The sequence below is a fragment of the Paramormyrops kingsleyae genome, chromosome 4, assembly GCF_048594095.1.
Source record: "Paramormyrops kingsleyae isolate MSU_618 chromosome 4, PKINGS_0.4, whole genome shotgun sequence".
NCBI lineage: Eukaryota > Metazoa > Chordata > Actinopteri > Osteoglossiformes > Mormyridae > Paramormyrops > Paramormyrops kingsleyae.
Genome location: NC_132800.1, coordinates 5413549 through 5433068, shown reverse-complemented (window position 1 = coordinate 5433068; position 19520 = coordinate 5413549). Strand labels below are relative to the sequence as shown.

At 50.3% G+C, this 19520-nt stretch overlaps 2 protein-coding genes across 5 annotated transcripts; one reads left to right on the top strand and one right to left on the bottom strand.

Moving 5' to 3' along the window:
• Nucleotides 1-455: 455 nt before the first annotated feature.
• Nucleotides 456-2365, bottom strand: lsm5 (LSM5 homolog, U6 small nuclear RNA and mRNA degradation associated). Its single transcript, XM_023825255.2, has 5 exons — nt 2216-2365; nt 1602-1697; nt 1421-1448; nt 968-1040; nt 456-714 (listed from the first exon to the last, which is right to left on the bottom strand). Exons 1-5 carry the CDS (start codon nt 2259-2261, stop codon nt 682-684), a joined length of 276 nt encoding a protein of 91 aa, XP_023681023.1. The 5' UTR covers nt 2262-2365; the 3' UTR covers nt 456-681.
• Nucleotide 2366: 1 nt separating this feature from the next.
• LOC111850883 (late secretory pathway protein AVL9 homolog) lies at nt 2367-19274 on the top strand. 4 transcript variants are annotated; one of them, XM_023825246.2, is made up of 17 exons: nt 2367-2459; nt 2708-3010; nt 5383-5503; nt 7651-7736; nt 8300-8371; nt 9040-9129; nt 9276-9342; nt 9914-9954; nt 10066-10104; nt 10208-10277; nt 10795-11255; nt 11836-11970; nt 12467-12686; nt 12778-12895; nt 13281-13334; nt 17618-17706; nt 17804-19274. In XM_023825246.2, exons 2-17 carry the CDS (start codon nt 2927-2929, stop codon nt 17917-17919), a joined length of 1863 nt encoding a protein of 620 aa, XP_023681014.2. In that variant the 5' UTR covers nt 2367-2459; nt 2708-2926; the 3' UTR covers nt 17920-19274. The 4 variants fall into 4 exon arrangements, with proteins under 4 accessions (XP_023681014.2, XP_023681012.2, XP_023681016.2 ...); XM_023825244.2 differs by having other exon boundaries at nt 2452-2585; XM_023825248.2 differs by having other exon boundaries at nt 2452-2826.
• The last annotated feature ends 246 nt before the right edge of the window (nt 19275-19520 follow it).

Below are 19520 nucleotides of genomic sequence, written 5' to 3'. Positions count from 1 at the left end.
GGACTATCATTTGCTACCCAGGCAATGTTTTCCTCATTTCGTCTGTGTATTTTATACACAAAGCCGTGTCATGAAGTCCCTTCCCTGACAAACTATCAATTACATTATAATTATTCAGAAATTATGGCAATTAAAGCTGTGATGCGCCTTCAGAGGGCTGAAAACAAGAGGATGCACTAACAGAGTTTAAAACTGAAAAAACAAAGCAAACCTAAAACAGCCTGAGTGAAAGGGGCTAGAATATTGACCTGTGGTGAGTTTCCCGAAGCGTTCTTAACGCTACGTCGTTCTTAAGTTCTGTATTAAAAGATAGAACTAACAAACGACGTAGCGTTAAGGCGGCTTTGGGAAACTCACCCCTGATTTTTATCATAACTTGTACCAACTTGCTTTTCTAAAACTGATGCATTGACAGAGTTGAGAGGATAGATGTAAAACACAAACATACCAAAGGGTGCATTTCTTAATGCATTTTATTTGTAACAAAGAAAAGGCAGTTAAATGTTGTACATTTACACTGCACATTTGTCTTCATCTCATTCTATACAACACAAATCAACAGCTCACTCATTACAAAATAATTCCTTGTCAATCCAAAGAAAACTAAAAACCAAAATGAATCAGGGGAACAGGGACCGAAAAGTCCTCAAACACAGCAAAAAGGGCCAACAGAACATCTTGTCAAACTTCAGGTCCTTCACCTCCAGGAATCAACTGAAGGAAAACAATGGAAAAATGTTATGCACCATTATTAAATTGTACAATATATTAAAGACATTAAAAGCCAGAATAACCAAAACATCCAAGTGGGAAACTTGTTTCATCAAAAAGTAGCAAAAACTACTAATCTTGTGTTACTACCAAACAGTGGTATGCATCAATATGTCGTTCTTCAAGACTGAAGAGTCAAAGGTTACACTGCAGATGTGAGATTAAAACATTAGGAGGAGAATCCACTTCTACCTACCATGGTGATGTTATTTCCATTGAGCAAGATCTGGTCGAGTTTGGTAATCCGCCTTCCTTCTGGTGTAATCTCACTGGATAAGAAAGAGCCGTCAGTTGTCTCTTACGAAAACCAGTCTCATGATCCACCAAAAACAGACCTTTTACACGGCACCACAGCACAGAGACCCACAAAACATTGAGAAAACCACTCCTGAACCTGACAGCAACACACACATTCCACTGATAAGCAGTGTCAATCAGATTAATAACATTTATAGAAAAACATCACCATAGGTTTAAAATAAAACCATGTACTGGGGAAACAATTACTTACTGATGAGTTTCTTAATGGACTAAAACCGCTAATTAAGTATACTTTTGACTGGAGTTCAAATAATCTTGAACTGGCAAGTTGCCTTCTACCTTGTATTATACTCAAACTGTTTTCAGCATTAAAAAAAGTACTACTCACAATTCTGTCACATCTTCAAGCACCATGTCTTAAATCTGAGGTGAAGGAAGTTTCTTAATGGATCACAACTGCCAATTTAAGAGTCTAGTCAGTAACAAATAGTAGTCATTTGAAACTAATACCAAACTTTCAAAATTAAAAAATAAAGATGACTCAGAAACTTAAATTCTTCAAAGGATACTGACAAAGTCGTCGAAGCCCAGCAATGTGCCGACAATCTCCTTGTCGTTCTTCATGACGATGTGGATGCGGGAGCCGATGCACTTATCCACCAGCTCTGTGGGGCAATCATTATTAGATGAATAGCGATAGTAAACAGCGCACAGCATTCAGCAGAAGACATGGGAGTGACCTGATCGATGAGTTCGGTATGCAGATTTTTTAAAATCAAAGGTGGAGAGCATCCTTCCAAATAACTGATTGAAATACGACCCCTCAAATTAATTGACTTACAAAACATAGGTATACAATTAGATGGAAATACAAATGAATGTATAGCACATTGGCAAACCAAGTGAACAGCGAACGCCCACAGATTTAATTACCGTGGAATGAAGTTTATGGGTTTCCACGACATAATATCTGAAATAAATGGCCTGGATGGTACCTGAGATGTACGGACCCTCTTTTAGCAAAGGGCTACAGTGCTTAGCCGATGTACCTTTTTCTCTCAGAAACAATTCTTAATAGAGGATAGCTACTGATTGAGTATCTTTAGACAGGTGACTTAATGTACCCGTAAACCCGTTTTGAAACACCGCCACAATTATCTTGAAACGCAGAAGACAAGCATACCAAGAGGGAGCAGCTGCGAAGGATTCGTCGCTTGAGTCGCCGCCATGTTAGAAGGGGAGCAGAGACGCTCAATCGATCGAAGAAAAGCGCGCGTCGGGTCAGACAGTAATAATAGATCATTGCGGGGCCAGCTGTCGTCATGTTATAAGGATAGTAAGGCGTGCTATCGATCGAAGAAAAGCACCCTTCGAGTTAGACAACAATAATCGATCATTGCGGGAATTCTACTTCATTGAGTTGTATTGTGTGTGTCTATCACCGCACCAAGCTGAACCTTACATTTGTTTTACTATTATAGGGCACAACGGTGACCTGCAATGACTATTCCACTTTTGAGGCAAATGAACAGACAAAAATCTGAATAAACTATGTATGGTTACTGTTTAATTTTAAGCGGGAAACGCGGAGGTTTTTGTAAATCGAAAGCAAACCCTGCGTGCTGTTTACATAGCAGTCATTTACACAACTTGTTTTCACCATAACTTTCACAAGTGGCCGGACGGTGGTGCTGCTCCTGGAGACGTCTCTGCCGCTGACGTCAGGGGGCTTCAGTCAGGCGGAGCGGAAGCGGAGTCCCGCTGCTTGGGGCTGCTGTCACGGGCAGCCAACGGGTTAGTGCCGCTCTGCGTATGAACTGATCCCGCAGGCCAGAAAGCAGCAATAAAACGCACACGCATATATATACAAAACATCGCTACCTAAGCAGGGGTCATGGAGGCGCAGAGCAAAGAGGAAACCAAGGGACCCGTACTTCATATTGTGGTGGTTGGATTTCATCACAAGAAGGGCTGTCAGGTGAGATCGTGGGGGTAGGACCTGGGCTTCGGCTGCCGGGGAGTTCGAGATGAGGGATGTTCTGAGCTTTATCAAAGTCCATCCAGATATCAGCAGCCCTGTTTATTTTATTTAACGAGACAATAACGCGGGAAAATATTAGACTGTAAAACAGGCGGATGAGAGGTGAGGATGGCAGACACTGTGCATGGGCTGAAAGCAACGTTAAATCGGATAAATGACTCTACAGGAACCTGGCCCATTATAGCTACCGAAGGCGTAGAGAAATAAGCGCGACAACTGTACAGGAACCTCTTTTCCCATTGGAACATCTGCAGAAAATCAGCATTAATAAGCAAACGAAGACGCAAAATAAACATGGTTTTCGTTAGTAATCGAAATGATTACGTAACTTTGTTTTGTTTGCATTGTAACTTGAAATGCGGACTGTAATGTTTCCAAATACCTTCCAGCCATATGAGTACTTAGGGGTAAACAGGAGCATGTCGGCGTAATGATGACAGACAGAAGCAAACCCTGTCAGGCAAGAGGAACTGGGGAGATGTGAGAACGACTCAAACGAGAAAGATGGGAGGATTTCACTCACACCTCATAAAGAATGGATGGCGTGTCAGAGAGCGAGAGAGACTGAACGGCATCTTGAATTTCAGGGTGCAGGCAATGAGCGAAAGGAGTCTGGGGTAATTTAGGGTTAGCTTAGGGTTTTGTAACTTTTAGGCTTGGAGCTGGCTACCGTGTTGCCTGCTTGTCGAGACATCCTGTTGTCTTCTGCATGGGGAAAGCCCGCAAAAGTCTCTCTAGTAATATATCCGGGTAAAATGCTGACTGAATGTGAGCCGCTGGCCCGTTGAATGCAACCAAGAATTGACTGAAGAGCAGAGCACTTAAACACGATGATCTTAGATCCGGTTTCAAGCCGAGTGAGAATGGAGCATTTGCACCTGACAAATGTTATGGTCATTATGCAACGCAGATGCCGCGATAATCGGCAGCCATTCAGCCCCAGATCTGTTTCGCCTCAGCGCCACTCGCCATCTGTCAGTCATTCAAATGAGATGGGATCTTCAGTTCCCGGGAGAGATTCCAGCAGTCTCAGGTGGACTCCCACCAGCAGGGGGAAAGTTGGGCTGGTGAAGCTGCTTCAATGTGAAACAGCCCAAGTCCCCACTGGGACTGCAATACATGGGGGTGGTTTTGTTCCAGGTAACGCAATTCCTGTCATGGAGAAGAGCGTGTGCTGAGTGTCACCTGAGAGGGACTGCTGGTCTCCCTCCTGCTCCTGATAAGGTTCCCCTGCCTACCTTCCACCTGTCGCTGATGGAAGTGTAGGCTCCATCGTGGCTTGTATGGGGAGGGGAAGATCCCCCCTAAATTTGTTTTATGTGACAGAGAACTTGGCGTGGCCACATCTGCATGGGGAGTGTGTTGTGTCCACTGCTCACCCTGTGGGGTGGAATCACCTGCTTAAGGTCACTTTCACAGTTACTGGCAGTGTTACTGCATTCACTGTATTGAACTGCTTGAACCTGTGAAGTGGAGCCTGTTCATTAACTGCCGAACGGCGAGACCCACATTTCCCACAATGCCCTAGTTAACATCAGGTTGGCGAAAATGCGTTCCGGCGTGAATATTTGTGCTGATTTCCACGGTCACGGACCCTGAAGAGCTCTTTAATAATTCCTGCTGGTGCTCTCGGTCCGGCTTGACCTTTATTATTTATACATGCGGAGCTGGAAATACTGAGGAGGGAGTTTGTAAAAAGTCACGCCATTGAGGCGCCCATGAGAGCTGGACGGGTGTATTGGAGGTGCGACTTTCCCCAAAGTCCATCTGGTAGAGGATGAGATGGGGATGAGGCAGCTCACTTTGTAGGATGAGGAGCAGATAACGAATAACGAATGTCACCCGGGCTGCCAGATCTCACGCATCTGGCGTGACATTCACACTTTCAAACGTTCACGTTCACACAAGCAATCTTACGGCATATTTATATTATTCCATTATAAACCTAAAATTAGCTGCATCAAAAGTGTTGGGGTAGTTTGCACACCCTGCAGATTATTTACAAGGTAGTAAAACTTTTCATACATATAAATGTGTGTGCAGACTTGTCTGGAATTGAAAATCTCACTGCATTCTGCTGACCAAAGATGGCAGCCCTGGTCCTGGATGAGCTGCGTAAAGCTGCCTCTCCACAGTGCCTGTATGATGTGTTCAGCCAGTGTTGTGAAAGCAAACCTTCTTGTTGCTTTCATATCCTGCTGGGTCAAGTGCTCCACTGTGTGACTCGACCGCATGGTGCTGACTTTGGACTCCCTTACTTCTCTCTCTCTCCCTCCCGCTCTCATTCTGGTGCCTCCCCCTCCCCCCAGGTGGAGTTCTCCTACCCCCCTCTCCTCCCCGAGGAGGGCCATGACAGCAGCTTACTCCCTCAGGAGTGGAAGTACCTGCCCTTCTTGGCGTTACCCGATGGAGCCCACAACTACCAAGAAGGTGGGCCGACCTCCAGATTCCCGCCTTTTTTCTTTGGTGTCTCGAGTCTGGCCTTCAAGGCTCTTTATCTCAGTCACAGTGGACTACGTCCGCGGGAGGTCAGGGGGCGGAGCGGGGACTGCGTCTGCGGGAGGTCAGGGGGCGGAGCGGGGACTGCGTCTGCGGGGGGTCAGGGGGCGGAGCGGGGACTGCGTCTGCGGGGGGCGGAGAGGGGACTGCGTCCGAGGGGGTCAGGGGGCGGAGCGGGGACTGCGTCCGCGGGGGTCAGGGGGCGGAGCGGGGACTGCGTCCGCGGGGGGCGGAGAGGGGACTGCGTCTGCGGGAGGTCAGGGGGCGGAGCGGGGACTGCGTCTGCGGGAGGTCAGGGGGCGGAGCGGGGACTGCGTCTGCGGGGGGCGGAGAGGGGACTGCGTCCGCGGGGGTCAGGGGGCGGAGCGGGGACTGCGTCCGCGGGGGTCAGGGGGCGGAGCGGGGACTGCGTCCGCGGGGGGCGGAGAGGGGACTGCGTCTGCGGGAGGTCAGGGGGCGGAGCGGGGACTGCGTCTGCGGGAGATAAGGGGGCGGAGCGGGGACTGCGTCTGCGGGAGATAAGGGGGCGGAGCGGGGACTGCGTCTGCGGGGGGCGGAGCGGGGACTGCGTCTGCGGGGGGCGGAGAGGGGACTGCGTCTGCGGGGGGCGGAGAGGGGACTGCGTCTGCGGGGGGCGGAGAGGGGACTGCGTCTGCGGGGGTCAGGATAGTTAGACACACATACACAGTGCCAATCAAAAGTTTGGACACACCTACTTACAGAAAGGTAGATAACAGTACATATAAACATTTTAAATAATTACAATGACATCATCAACACTAAAATAACATTTACGGAATTATGCACTGACCAAAAAAGTATTCAAAACTTTGATGTGTGGGAGGGGGGAAAGCTTTGTGGGACGATTCAAATCCCACGGTTGGCAGTATGATCCCACCATTGGGCCCTTGAGTGAGGCCCTTAACCCCAATTGCTCCAGGTACTGACTGACCCTACTGTCTCCTCTACACCAGTCTCATGAGGTGCCTCCTGGGATGCTTTTCCAGCCGTCCTGAAGGAGGTCCCACATATATGCTGAGCTCTCATTGGCCACTTTTCCATCACTCTCTGGTGAAACTCCTCCCAAACCATCTCTATGCTTATGTGATGCAACACTATCACTCTGCTTTGTAGGCGGCTTTGCATGTCCCCACTTTTGACTGGTACCGTATGCGTGTGTGTGTGTGTGTGTGTGTGTGTGTGTGTGTGTATCCAATTTTATTCCTATCACTATATGAACAGCTATTGACTGAACCTAGTTCTTCCCATAAGATTGCCTTAGACGCTCATTCGGCATTACACTTTCAGTTACCCCCCTACGCTTTTGTAATTATGGTATGGTCCCCCTGTCCCTTGTTCTAAGCATTCCTGTCATATGATATCACCATGCCGTGTGTGTGTGTATGCGTGTCTTTAATAGTACGGAATGCTCGGCCCGCGATTGGCGATTGTTACCTCTGTCCCTTTAAGCACGACACAAACCCGTGTGCTTTTATGACTGGCCTACTGAGCTGAGATGGCTTCTTTTTAACTTAAACTGTGCATGTATACTGCAGGATTCCCGCCTATTCAGTTATGAGTGTGGAACACTGAGGAACAGGTGTGGCTCATCAGAAGCCAAGTGGGACAGAAAACCTACTGGATAGTAGCTCTCCAGGACCGGAGTTGGAGACCCCTGCTCCAAAGGGTCACGGTGATATGGCCATCAGGTGGCATGCTGGTTAAGGGACTAAATACGGATAGAGAAAGTGAAAAACAGAAATCTGCCGTTGAACCCTTGAGTAATATATTTCACCAGGATGGGTTTGGTTGTGCATTAGATTGTACACTCTCTCTGCTTTTAGATGAAACCATCACCTAAACAGAACCTGCTCTTGAACCACTGAGTAGCATTAAACACAAATGGGATTGGCTGTGTGTTAGATTGTAAGCTCTGCCTGCATGAAATAAGTAAAAGCTGCTGTTGAACCCTTGAGTGACATACTGAACCAGAATGGGGTCGGTTGTGTGTTACCTTGTCCGCTCTGTCTGACTGGCACGCCAGCATTCTTTTGAACATGTGTTCTTCTCTCTCCCAGACACCATCTACTTCCACCTGCCCCCCCTGAACGGAGACATGAAGTGTGTATATGCCGTTTCCTGCTACCGGCAGATAGAGGCCAAGGTAAGACTGACACGCCGCAAGGCTTTTGCGTTCACGCCTCGCTATGTCGGAACAATTCCTCTCTGTGCCGCCTTTAAACACGTGGAACATGTTTTGTTTTGCTTTGCCTTGTTTTTCTTTCCCCCCGAATGATAAGGGATGCCGGCATGAGGGTTAGGGTGTCGCTGGTGCGGGGTGTGACTTACCCCCCCCCCCCTGCCGATACTTGTAAAGTATTTAGCCGTAAATCTTGAGCCCAAGTTCTGAATCTGTAGCCATGGTTACCAACGACGTGCCCGGTCGACAGGGCAGAACGTCCTTTTACGGTAACAGAAAGGAAAGCTGGCTTTTCGCCCAGTTGCCGTGGACGACGAGATGCGTGACGGGGGAGGGGGGGGCGAGTAAATCTCCACGCCGTCCGTGCCGTGGGCGGAAATTCTCGCTTCCACATCCTTCCCTAAACTGCGTGTTTTATTCATGCTCTTGCCGTAAGCGGTGGGTGTGGGTTTGCGACCCCAGGGGCACCCTGCCTGCAGGCCGCTCGGTTGCGATAGTCACCTCCCTCCCCGCTCCCACCCCCCCAGGCGCTGAAGGTCCGGCAGGCTGACGTCACCAGGGAAACGGTGCAGAAGAGCGTGTGCGTCCTGAGCAGGGTGGTGAGTCACGGCCGCCTGACCGCTCCTCTGTCTGCTTTAAAAGAAATACCCCCCCATCACTCCTCAGTAGTGCTATTACAATGGGGGGGGGGGGGTACAATTCAGATTTTTTTTCTTAGTTTTTAATTTGATATTATTATTTTCCATTTGAAATAGTTTAATGTTAGCTTTCAGTGTAGTTTTATTAGTTATTATAAGTTTTCTTATTTTAAAGATATTTAGTGTTCATATTTCAGTTTAAGTTTTAGTAACTTAATTTCTAGGGGGAGACTGAAAGTTGTAGAACTGTTTTATGTGTCTGATCTTTAGAGAATCCTACATGAATACTGTGTGCATTATGTGCTGAAGTCCTCACAATGGACAAAACATTCTGCAGATGATATTAATGGTCATTAAAAATAAACAGATTATTTCTTTAAATAGTATTGAAAACGGGAAGTATTTGAGTTCTTAAAAATATTTGACGCAGTATTAATAGTTCTGTCTCAGTATTTTACTCTATTATTTCCGTTTGACGTTTTCCTTCAGTTTTCGTTCGATAATTACCCTGCTCAGTAGTCGGCGCGGGGCTCCAGCCCAGGAGGGAAACTCTGTGGCATTGTGTGGCATTGTGGTGCTTCTTGCTCTGAAGTGACCGCAGGCTCTTACCCCCCCCCCCCGCCCCCCAGCCCCTGTACGGCCTGCTCCAAGCCAAGCTGCAGCTCATCACACACGCCTACTTCGAGGAGAAGGATTTCTCGCAGATATCCATCCTGAAGGTGAGTGCCGGGGCACCGTGATGTGTGACTGCAGCGTTGGCCTCAGCCTGCCGGCACACGGTCACCTGCTCCTGACGAAGAACGAGGGACCAGTGGGAATCTTCCGAATATATTTTCTCTCTCCTTCTCCTTCCCTCGCTCCGCAGGAGCTGTATGAGCACATGAATGGTTCTCTGCCTGGCACCGTCCCAGAGGGCTCTCAGGTCTACCTGGGTAAGACGTCCACACAGCGCCCTCTGCTGGCCGCCACCGGCAGCTGCTCTTGAGTCAGTGGGACACATACTCCATCTTCCTACTCCTATTGAGTGGGCTTGGATCCCAGGGAATTCCCCACTATTCAAAGTTAATCTCTAATGTTTCTGCTCAAATCCTCAGTGACACGCCATCTCTGACCATGGTACAGCTTATAAACATACTACTCATAAAACAGCTTATAAACCCTTTTAGTTCTGCTGTAAAGAAAACCTCATAATTCTGCTTTTGAATACTCACCTTACTGCTTATAAAAATTCACAGCGCCACTTATAAACATTGTTTACATTGCTTTTCTCTAGAAAGACAGTAGAAGCTGCCATTTTCTCTTTTATCGGTATTAAAGATTTGTTCATTTGAAATGTTGGTACTCGGTGCTGATCACGATTCTTTCATACAGAGTGACTTACGGGTCGTACGCCTTTTTACAGCGATGAGGTGCCGGTTGCCAGATTACCGCCTCGACAGCATCCACCCCCCCGGATGGAAACTGGAAGTGAACTGATATTTCGATGCTTTGTTTACTTTCTAGGCATGTCTTCGAGGGATTTGATACTCCGCTTTCGGCACAAGGTAACCTCAGAATAGATAAAATGCCTGATCTTATTGACAGGGGTGATAGAAGGGGCGGCCATCTTCGTACGTGTTCTGACATGATGAGCTTTTGATCCTCTCTCTGCACAGATCCTCATCCTCTTCAAACTGATCCTGCTGGAGAGGAAGGTAAGATCGGGAGCGCGACTGCGTGTTCGTCCGATGTCACATGTGGTTACGGCATCGCTGAAATAACGAGCCTACTCCCCCCGCTGTTCATGGTCTCCTCTAGGTCCTCTTCTACGTGTCACCAGTCAGCAGACTTGTGGAGGCACTAATGACCATCCTGTCACTCTTTCCCGGTAAATAGTCGTCTTTTCTCAAAGATTGGCATCTTCTTCTGTAGATTAATTGCTTATTTTCCTTATTCGTTATCCAGAAAAGACAACATTTTATGGAAGGGCAATAGAATAGGTTGTGTGATTCTAGCTTGATTTTCTAATGTGAGGATCTTGCTCCTCCCTGTAAGAACATCCACCTTGTGGTTGATGTTCAGTCCTCTGTCATGACCCGCCTTGATAAGAGGGGGCACTGTGTAGCTCAGTGGGTTAGGATGCTGTGTCTGTGATCGGAAGGTTGCCAGTTCAGATCCCAGGGTCAGCAGAGTGATGTCACCATCGGGCCCCCTGAGCGAGGCCCTTAACTCCGGCTGCTCCAGGGACCGTCTGGCCCTGCTTCCTCAAAAAAATGTGCATCACTGTCGATAAAACTCACTGCTAAAAAAATTAAATGAAAAAGGTAAATAATTGGAGGTACTTTTGATGGATCAGTGGCTGGTGTTGGGAGCGACAGGCTTCATTGCGGCTTCCTCACCCGCAGGGATGATCGAACACGGCCTGGCAGACTCCTCCCACTATCGGCCGAGGGGGAGCGTGTCCGAGGACCCCGCCCCCGTGACGGCTCCCCCCGCCCCCGAGGAGTTCATCTCTGTGTCCGTCACGGACGTTGACGGCACCCCCCAGGAGCCGCTGGAGGATTCAGAAGAAATGGGCGTCCCCGTGCCTGAAGCTGCCCCAGAGCAAGCAGAGAAGCAGCACCTGAAGCTGCCATCTCGGTCGTCCCCCGTGTCATCGGAGAGTGACTGGGAGACGCTGGACCCCGGGGTGCTGGAAGACCGAAGCCCTGTGGAGGCGGCGGTGGGGGAAGTGACAGACGGCGAGTCGGGCTCGGCCATCACGGTGCAGCCGCAGCCGAGCGGCGGACAGGCCGCCCCGGACCAGGGCATTGTGTCGGGCCTCCAGGAAGACCAGTACGGCCAGCCTCTTGCCATCTTCACCAAGGTACCTCCCGCCTCCCCGCCCGCAGGGCACATGGGCCTCTGTCCTCATCAGGGCCGTGCAGAGACTTTTCAAGGGGCAGGTCAACCAGTAAAATTTGCCAGTGGATGGGTACCCCTGGTTAAAATATGAAAAGGAGCACTCAGGAGTGGGAGCCCCCCCCCATCTCCACCCACCCACCCACCCACCCACACACACACACACACACACACACACACACACACACACGCACACACACGTCCCTGTCGTCACCCATTTCCTCCAGCTATGAGTTAAAGCACATTTAGCCTTTAGCCTCGGATGAGCAGGTGACTTGCTGTGTCATCGCCGTGCCAAATGTGGTTGACTTTTGAATGCTCTAAGTGTTCCAGTGAGGCCGGGAAATGAAATGTGTTGCTGTTATGAAATCATCACATGCTCTTTATTCTGGGTGTGACCTGTTTGCGCCATGAAGTGCTGGATTTGCTGTATAAACATGGGCTAAGCCGGGAAGTTAAATAACCCTGTCCCTTAAATCTGAAATAAATGATACCTGTATGTACCACCCCCAACACTTCACCTCAGTGACTCTGTGCGTCGCCAGGGTTACCTGTGTCTGCCTTACATGGCTCTGCAACAGCACCACCTGCTGTCGGACGTGACGGTGCGTGGCTTCGTCGCCGGGGCGACCAACGTGCTGTTCCGCCAGCAGAGGCATCTGAGCGATGCCGTGGTTGAAGTGAGTCACACGGTTTCCTCGCTGATTCATGTGCACGTGTCCAAATATGTCCGTGTCAACAAGATACGAACTAAATGGCTTTATATTCACAATTACCACAATCAGCTATTGACATTAGGTATAGGAACTGGGGTGGACGTGTACCTCCCAATACTTAATTTGACTTTGTTCATCTACACTGGTGTAGGAGAGCGAAATTGTAGGGGGGGGCACACAACAATGTGAAAGGTCTATTTTTTTGGGGGGGATGAATGAATTCAAATTAAATATTTGGGGGGTTTGGCCCCTGTTTGCCCCCCCATACATGTACCTTTGTATTTACATTATTAAGTTGTGCCCCCCCCCCAGTATCAAGCTCACTCCTATTCCCTTGGTAGTAACCCATCAGACAGGCCCCCACCGCAGAAGCCCGACCTCCATAACCGATGCATGGCTTCACCCTTTTGGGGGGGTGGTAACGGAGTCTCTCACAGGGGGGGGACTTCATCTCCGGCAGGTGGAGGAGGCCCGCATCCTCATCCAGGACCCCGAGCTGCGGCGGCTGGTGAGCCTGTCGACGGCAGACCTGCGCTTCGCCGACTACCTGGTGAAGCACGTGACGGAGAACCGGCAGGACGTCTTTCTGGACGGCACCGGCTGGGAGGGCGGCGACGAGTGGATCCGCGCCCAGTTCGGGCTCTACATCCACTCGCTGCTCGCCACCTCGCTGCAGCAAGGTACGGGGGAGGGGCTGCCGCCGGCTCCGCCCCCAGAGACGGGGCTGAGTCACAGGCTGAAGGTCTTCCTATGCTGTCCCCACCTCCACAGATAACGAGAAGCTCATGGCCGACTACGGCGCCCCCTTCGTCTCCGCCTGGAAAGTCACCCATAACTACAGGGTCTGGCACAGCAATCCACACGAGGCCATGTCAGAGGTCGCCGTTGGGTGAGTGCAGCCCCCTGATGCTGCTGCTGTACAGTAGAACCGTGCCCAAGACTGTGAGCATCTCAAACACAATGGCGGAGTTCAGAACACACGTTTGTATGAGGTTTGGGGGCCCGCTGTCATCCACAGACAGGCACTGCACTAAATATTAAATAAGTGTGTATTGGGGCCCCCTGTTGGCCACAGACAGGCACTACATTGGGGGGGATAAACTCCAGAAACAACAAATCTGCCCCTTACTGTACTGGAAGTGCCCCTCCCCCCATTTTACCCCCGGCGAAGGAGTTGCACATCTGCTTACAAACCAAAACAGCCCTGCTTTCCATGAGATGTCTAGTCTCTGGCCCTGCCGCCGATGAGTAATGTAGACTTCCTGTTTCCCCAGCCACCCTTTCCAAGGACACTACAGTGTCACCGATGTAAAACTGCGCTTCTCACAGTGAGTAATTTGTGTGTGGGGGGGGTGGGGGAGGGTGAAGGATGTTTTCAGGTTTCCTGCATCGAAGGATGTGTGACTGCTGCCATTCTGGTGACAAAGAGCAGTAGTGACAGTCACTCTTTTTCGGGGTGAAGGGTCATCTTTGTGTTCTCTTGCCTGAGTGTGACATTGCAGGACCTGTGTTACAGACATTCCCAATCAGCTGCTGTATCTTTTGTGTTCAGGGTGTGAGTAAATTTAAGGCATTGTGTCTGTACTTGTGTCTGTTGTGGCTGTACTTACAGTAGAATTGTTTATCAGCGAAATGATAGAGGCACCGCCACTATTCTCGCTCATCCTCAGCTAAATTCCAGTTTTGCCAAACTTTTCAGTTAAAAGTGTGGATTCACCTGTTTTTAATGCATTTGTCTTTGTTAGCTATGTTATTTAACGTATAGTACAAGGCCTTGAGGCTACGAAGTATCACATATCCATCAATCCGTTTTCCAAACCACTTATCCTTCTGGGTCGCGGGGGGTCCGGAGCCTATCCCGGAAGCTACGGGCACGAGGCAGGGAACAACCCTGGACGGGGGGCCAGCCCATCGCAGGGCACACTCGCACACCAGGCACTCACACATGCACACCTAAGGGAAATGTAGCAACGCCAATCAGCCTCAGCATGTCTTTGGACTGTGGGGGGAAACTGGAGTACTCAGAGGAAACCCCACAACGACACGGGGAGAACATGCAAACTCCACACACATGTAACCCAGGCGGAGACTCGAACCCTGGTCCCAGTGGTTTGAGGCCACTGCACCACCATGCCGCCCCCATATCACATATCAAATAGTGCAATTTTAGACTCTTCAAAATTGCCCCCTCTTGCTTTGACGACAGCATTGCAGACTTTTGGCATTCCTTCAAGCAGCTTCCAGATGTTGCCACCTGGAATGCTTCTCCGATAATCCTGAAGTTTCCACAAGTTGGCTACTTGTACTTTTTCATCCAACTCATCACAAACCAGCACCGTAGGCTTTAGGTCGGGGGATTGTGGGGGCCAGGTCATCTGTCACAGCACGCCATCTCCTTCCTAGTTCACAAGATAATACAGTGCTCACATAACCTCGGGGTGTGCTTATGGTCGTTACCTCGTTGAAAAACAAACGATTTTCAGTAGGTGTATCCAGGCTTTTGACTGGTACTGTTTTTCACATATGAGCACGAGTTCTATAACGTTGCTGCTGAGAAAGTGCCTTGGTCACTTAGTGTACACATACAGACACACACACACACACACACACACACACACCCAGACATAAATATAAACCATCTCTTATTTCACATGTCATCAATTAATTATAGACGTTTTATTCTTGAAAATGATGCGGGTAACGTTTCAGCCTGGAACGTGTGAAGGAAATGTTATCTGGCAGACCAGCATTGCTCCCCATTAAGAGGGGGCCCTCTAGGGTTGCGGTAGTAGCCTCAGGGGGCTAACCCCCCCCCCCCCCATCTATTGATATCCCTGCATTCAGTGTGACTGTGGAGAGGGCTGTCCCAGCCCAGCACTCGTGGTGCCCCCCGTCCCTGCCGTGGTGTCTGCTGACTTGGCTCAGCAGGCGGTATCCGGACCGTGCTGCTTGGTGACCTGTCCTGCCGAACCCCAGGTGGCGCTCCTGAGCGCGGACGGGGCTGCCGTTTTCCTTAGGAAGCTGGAAATTAAACTGATCAAAGCTGTTTGTGGACTTATTGCACTGCTTGTGAGCAAAGCCTGCTCTGTGTGCGTGTTTTTGGGATTAGGTGCAATGCACCCTTTGGACACTAGAGGGTATAGTTTCCCTGATTCGCATGTTTGTGGTAGGTATGCTGACAGTTTCCATCTGTTTTGAAACAGTTCTTTTTTAATTGACTTCGTGACCTTTTGTGAGACACGAGGGAGCAGTGAAGCAGGTTCTCAGGCGCGCGCGGGCCATTAGCTGGGCAAGCTGGTCTCTGGCTGCCCCCCGTTTTCAGAGGGGGTGCGGGCAGCCTCCTGGAGACAGATGAAGGGAATGCAGCCGTGGTGTGTCAGTGGAAGGTGAACAAAACACAGCAGTGCCAGGAAGGAACTGGGGGGGCCAGGGAGGGGGCCGTAGCACAGAGGAGGCCAGGATCCATGGAAACCGGCGAGGCGGGCAACACAGAGTGCACTCAGTTGGGGGGGGGGGACTTCCTGACCCCCGACTGCGGCACTGACCTGGGGGATAGTGATGGGGGAGGAAATGGGGTACCATATGTGCTACATTTCCTGTGCCCCCTCGCAGGGTGTCTGTGTGTGTGTGTGTGTGTGTGTGTGTGGTGGGGGGGGGGGTGGTTCTCTTACTTATGTAGTTTGCCTGGATGACGTCACCACTATGGTGAGGAATCGGGCTGATTCACTTCACTGCTGGGAGACGATAAAGACAGATTTTGTCTAATTCTGAGACATTTCAGGGCAGAACTGTGTGTGTATTTCTTGCCCGGGAGACATTTCAGGGCAGAGCTGTGTGTGCATTTCTTGCCCGGGAGACATTTCAGGGCAGAGCTGTGTGTGCATTTCTTGCCTGGGAGACATTTCAGGGCAGAGCTGTGTGTGCATTTCTTGCCTGGGAGACATTTCAGGGCAGAGCTGTGTGTGTATTTCTTGCCCGGGAGACATTTCAGGGCAGAGCTGTGTGTGTATTTCTTGCCTGGGAGACGTTTCCCTACACAGGGAGAATCAAAACAAAGCCACATGACGGACTATCGCTGTACTCTGCCCACGTCCCGAGGTGTTATTATTATATATATTTTTTTCTGAACGAGTGTTTATTTGGGTCAGGCCACGAGCCCTTTTTCCGGATCAGTATCGCCGGGCAGAGCTGCAGCCGATCTGGGAGCATCCCACCAGGAAGCCCACGGATTGGCTCGTTCTCCTAGAGCTTCCCGTCAGGCCGCCTCAGCCACAGCCAATCCTGTCGCCGGCCTTCATGTTTGTTTTTGTTTTTGAAGCAGACCACGCTTGGGGGGTGGAGGGGAGGCCCTGTCCTCTATGACCAGGCCCAGACTCGATCCTCCCACATCTGTCGAGGCAAGGCGGGGGACCAGCTCACTGTCTCTATCCACGTTTGATAAGCTACATGTATAAAAACACTTTGGGCGCTACCTGCCACATGGTACCGTTTAAAAGATGACAGGGCATTTCCTTCTGAGTTATGTCATAAGTACAACAGCTACTAAAACCTACTAATAAATTCCAGGCTCCTCTGTTTCATATGGGCATATTTATTGTCAGACGTACAGTTGAATTTCCAGCAGTATTTTGGTATCGGGTCTAATGGTCTGGGCGCTAAGCCGTCAGCTTCCCAGGGTCAGGCTCGGTGGGACGACCGGCGGGTCTGCAGAAGGTTTAGTCCGGACCCGTCCCGCTCCCTGTTTTTGTCCGTCTACACGGACCTCAGAGGAGCAGGCTTCACTTTTGATTTCGGATGAACGAGTGAATGAGAGAGCAAGCAGCTCCCGCAGGGTTAAGGGCCCACGCCTGGACCTGTCTACATCGCGGTTTAGGGGTGATTGATATGAGGGTTGACTCCATTTTAACGCAACTGGAACCTGGCACCCCAGGCGCCGAAGCTGTCATCTGGCCACCGTGTGCGTTTGATGTACCATGCTGAAGGCAGCCAGGTCGCTTCTGTTGTGTGCCAGCTCATTTGGCATCAGGCCCAGCCCCGCCCTGGCGAGAGAAACCGTACGGCTGCCCCGAACTGCCACTACCACCGTTGGCCAGAACTTTCCCCCGGAATGCCCCGTACCGGGCGTCTTCCCTAATTCCATTACCGATCACGCGGCATGAGTGGCCGCAAGTAGAGTGGGATCCGATATGTTTTTTCCTGCCCGAAAGGCACTTCCAGGGCCAACAGTTCGGTGTCTTCCGAGGACAGGCAAACAGTGTCATGATGAGGGTGGTATTTGGCTGGTGGTCTGGGCCATGGGGGCGATTTGCCCACAAGGTAGGAGGTCTGTGGATTCTACCCTAGGGATAGCGGTGATGTCAGCTCAGGCTCGGGGCTTGGCCACGGTACCAAGTGCTGTGGCTGGACGGCTGGGAATCTGTGGGGAGCTTGTTATGGGAATTTTAATGATGGAGACACCTGGCTGAAGGCATGTATCCTAGGAAGGACAAGCTATTGTATCATTGAGTGGTGCCGAGATATAGCCCACACAAAGCAACAGGCTGTTGTTTTTTTTGGGAAGACTGTGGAAGGCCGCCTGATGTGTCTCTTCCTGTATTCTGATTTTTTCCAGCTCCGTGCAGAACAGCGAACGGGGGAAGAAGATCGGCAACGCCATGATGACCACCAGCCGGAGCGTGGTGCAGACGGGAAAGGCTGTGGGTAAGCGAGGCCCCGCCCTGGTTATCGGCTGTGAGGTGGTGTATCGGCGCCTGTTGGGGACGTGGTTTGACGGGACCCTGTGTGTGTCTGTCCGCAGGCCAGTCAGTGGGTGGGGCCCTGGTTACCGCCAAGTCTGCCATGTCCTCCTGGTTCTCCACGCTGGCCCAGCCGACCGTTATGCCTAGCCTGGTTCCGCCCGAGACTAAGCTGTGACCCCCCCCTCCCCCACACCTCCACCCTGCCTTTCCTCTCCTCTCTCCGTTTCTTTCACATGCAAGACATTCTTGCACCCCCCCCACCCCACACACGCACCTAGAGATGAAGAAGCGGACAGCACAGTAAGGGGTGAACCTGGTGGCACTGAGAGTGGGCCTTCCCGTACTCCCCCCCCCCCCCCCCCCCCTTCCTTCTGCATTCTGCCAGATTAGACCCCAGCCACGTCCTATCTGCATTATCAGTCAGTAGCAGTCGTCATTGCTAACACACTGGTGCAGTATTTGGAGCGGAATCACGCCACCCTGCAGTATGGAAGGGGCCGGGCTGAGGGTCCTGGGCATGCTCAGTGGGCCGCTGGACAGCCCCCTGCTGAACGTTTCTGCGTCAGGATCACTGTAGATCCTACGGTTAGGCCCTTTTTAGATGTCTGTGGTCCTTTTAAAAGTCGCCACCTTAAATGTATGCTGATCCACCTTAAATGTATGCTGATCAAGTTAGAGTTTCTAGCACCTTAGCTAAAAATGTTGACTGAAATACTTTATCGCGATATAGAAAGATATAGAATATTAAGTTTAATTCTACTGACATTCCATTCAGGGCCATGGTCGTCCTGGAAAAGGGCAGGCCTAAGGTGTGGTAGGTGGCGTGCCAAATCCAGGCAAGACCTAGCTCAGTCATTCAAGTTTAAGCTAATGTATACTGAAGATGACCACTGGGACCAGGGTTAGGAAGTACTGTGCACGTTTTATCACACTAAGCCATGCTGGACGCAACGGTTCACATGTTCCAGAACACGCCCATGATTCCAAACACCTCGAATGCCAGGTCTGCCGCAAGGTTAAATTGAAACTCTCAACTCTGTTCCTGTCTCTTAATGACCACCAGTGCACTCTTTTAGACAACTGCTGTATTTTGGGGGAGGGGGGGGCACCTTCTTAAGCTACTGTGATCAGAATACACGTGCATTACGCTGTGCTAACCCCCACAGGCAATCCATTCCCACGGAGAGAAAACGTCTCGTGTGTGTGTGTGTGTGTGTGTGTGTGTGTGTGTGTGTGTGTGTGTGTGTGTGTGTGATACTTCGTTGGTTATCATCCTTTATTTATATCCTATCAGTTGTCATTGACCTCTGTTGGTGTTAAGAGTCAGTTTTGATAAACTGTGTTATTGTTGACTACTTCGTAATTTTAAACCTGCTGTACTTTTTAAAGATATTCCAATATGAAATATTGAATGTATGGAAGTTCAAATGTGAACCGGATGAAATGTAACCTATATTTACTGACAGATGCCTTTCGAAAGAAGGTCAAGTCATTTTCTTACATTAAAAGAGAGTCTATTTGCCGAAAACATCTTTATTCCCCCTCCCCCCCCCCTTCTGTGTGTCGCTGTAAATATGACTGCAAAACGGAGTGTCGCCGCTCAAATATAGGTCAGCCGGGCAAAAACAGGAACCCACGTGGTGGTGGTGGGGGGGGGAGGGGGGGGCGCTCTCCACACAGAAAGAATGTCAGCAGGCGAGCACCTCGGGTATCACTGCGCCACATGTCTTTTTTAAAAAAACACAGCACGCGCTAACACAGTTACCGTAAGGCGTT

Excerpts from the sequence above, each read along its gene's own strand:
- lsm5 (XM_023825255.2), bottom strand. The coding sequence starts at position 2,261 with ATGGCGGCGACTCAAGCGACGAATCCTTCGCAGCTGCTCCCTCTTG. Across the intron at positions 1,449-1,601 it reads GGGCTTCGACGACTTTGTCA|ACATGGTGCTTGAAGATGTG; the intron begins GTATCCTTTGAA and ends CTCAGATTTAAG. Across the intron at positions 1,041-1,420 it reads CTTGAAGATGTGACAGAATT|TGAGATTACACCAGAAGGAA; the intron begins GTGAGTAGTACT and ends TTTCTTATCCAG.
- LOC111850883 (XM_023825246.2), top strand. The coding sequence starts at position 2,927 with ATGGAGGCGCAGAGCAAAGAGGAAACCAAGGGACCCGTACTTCATATT. Across the intron at positions 10,105-10,207 it reads TGATCCTGCTGGAGAGGAAG|GTCCTCTTCTACGTGTCACC; the intron begins GTAAGATCGGGA and ends GGTCTCCTCTAG. Across the intron at positions 11,256-11,835 it reads CTCTTGCCATCTTCACCAAG|GGTTACCTGTGTCTGCCTTA; the intron begins GTACCTCCCGCC and ends GTGCGTCGCCAG.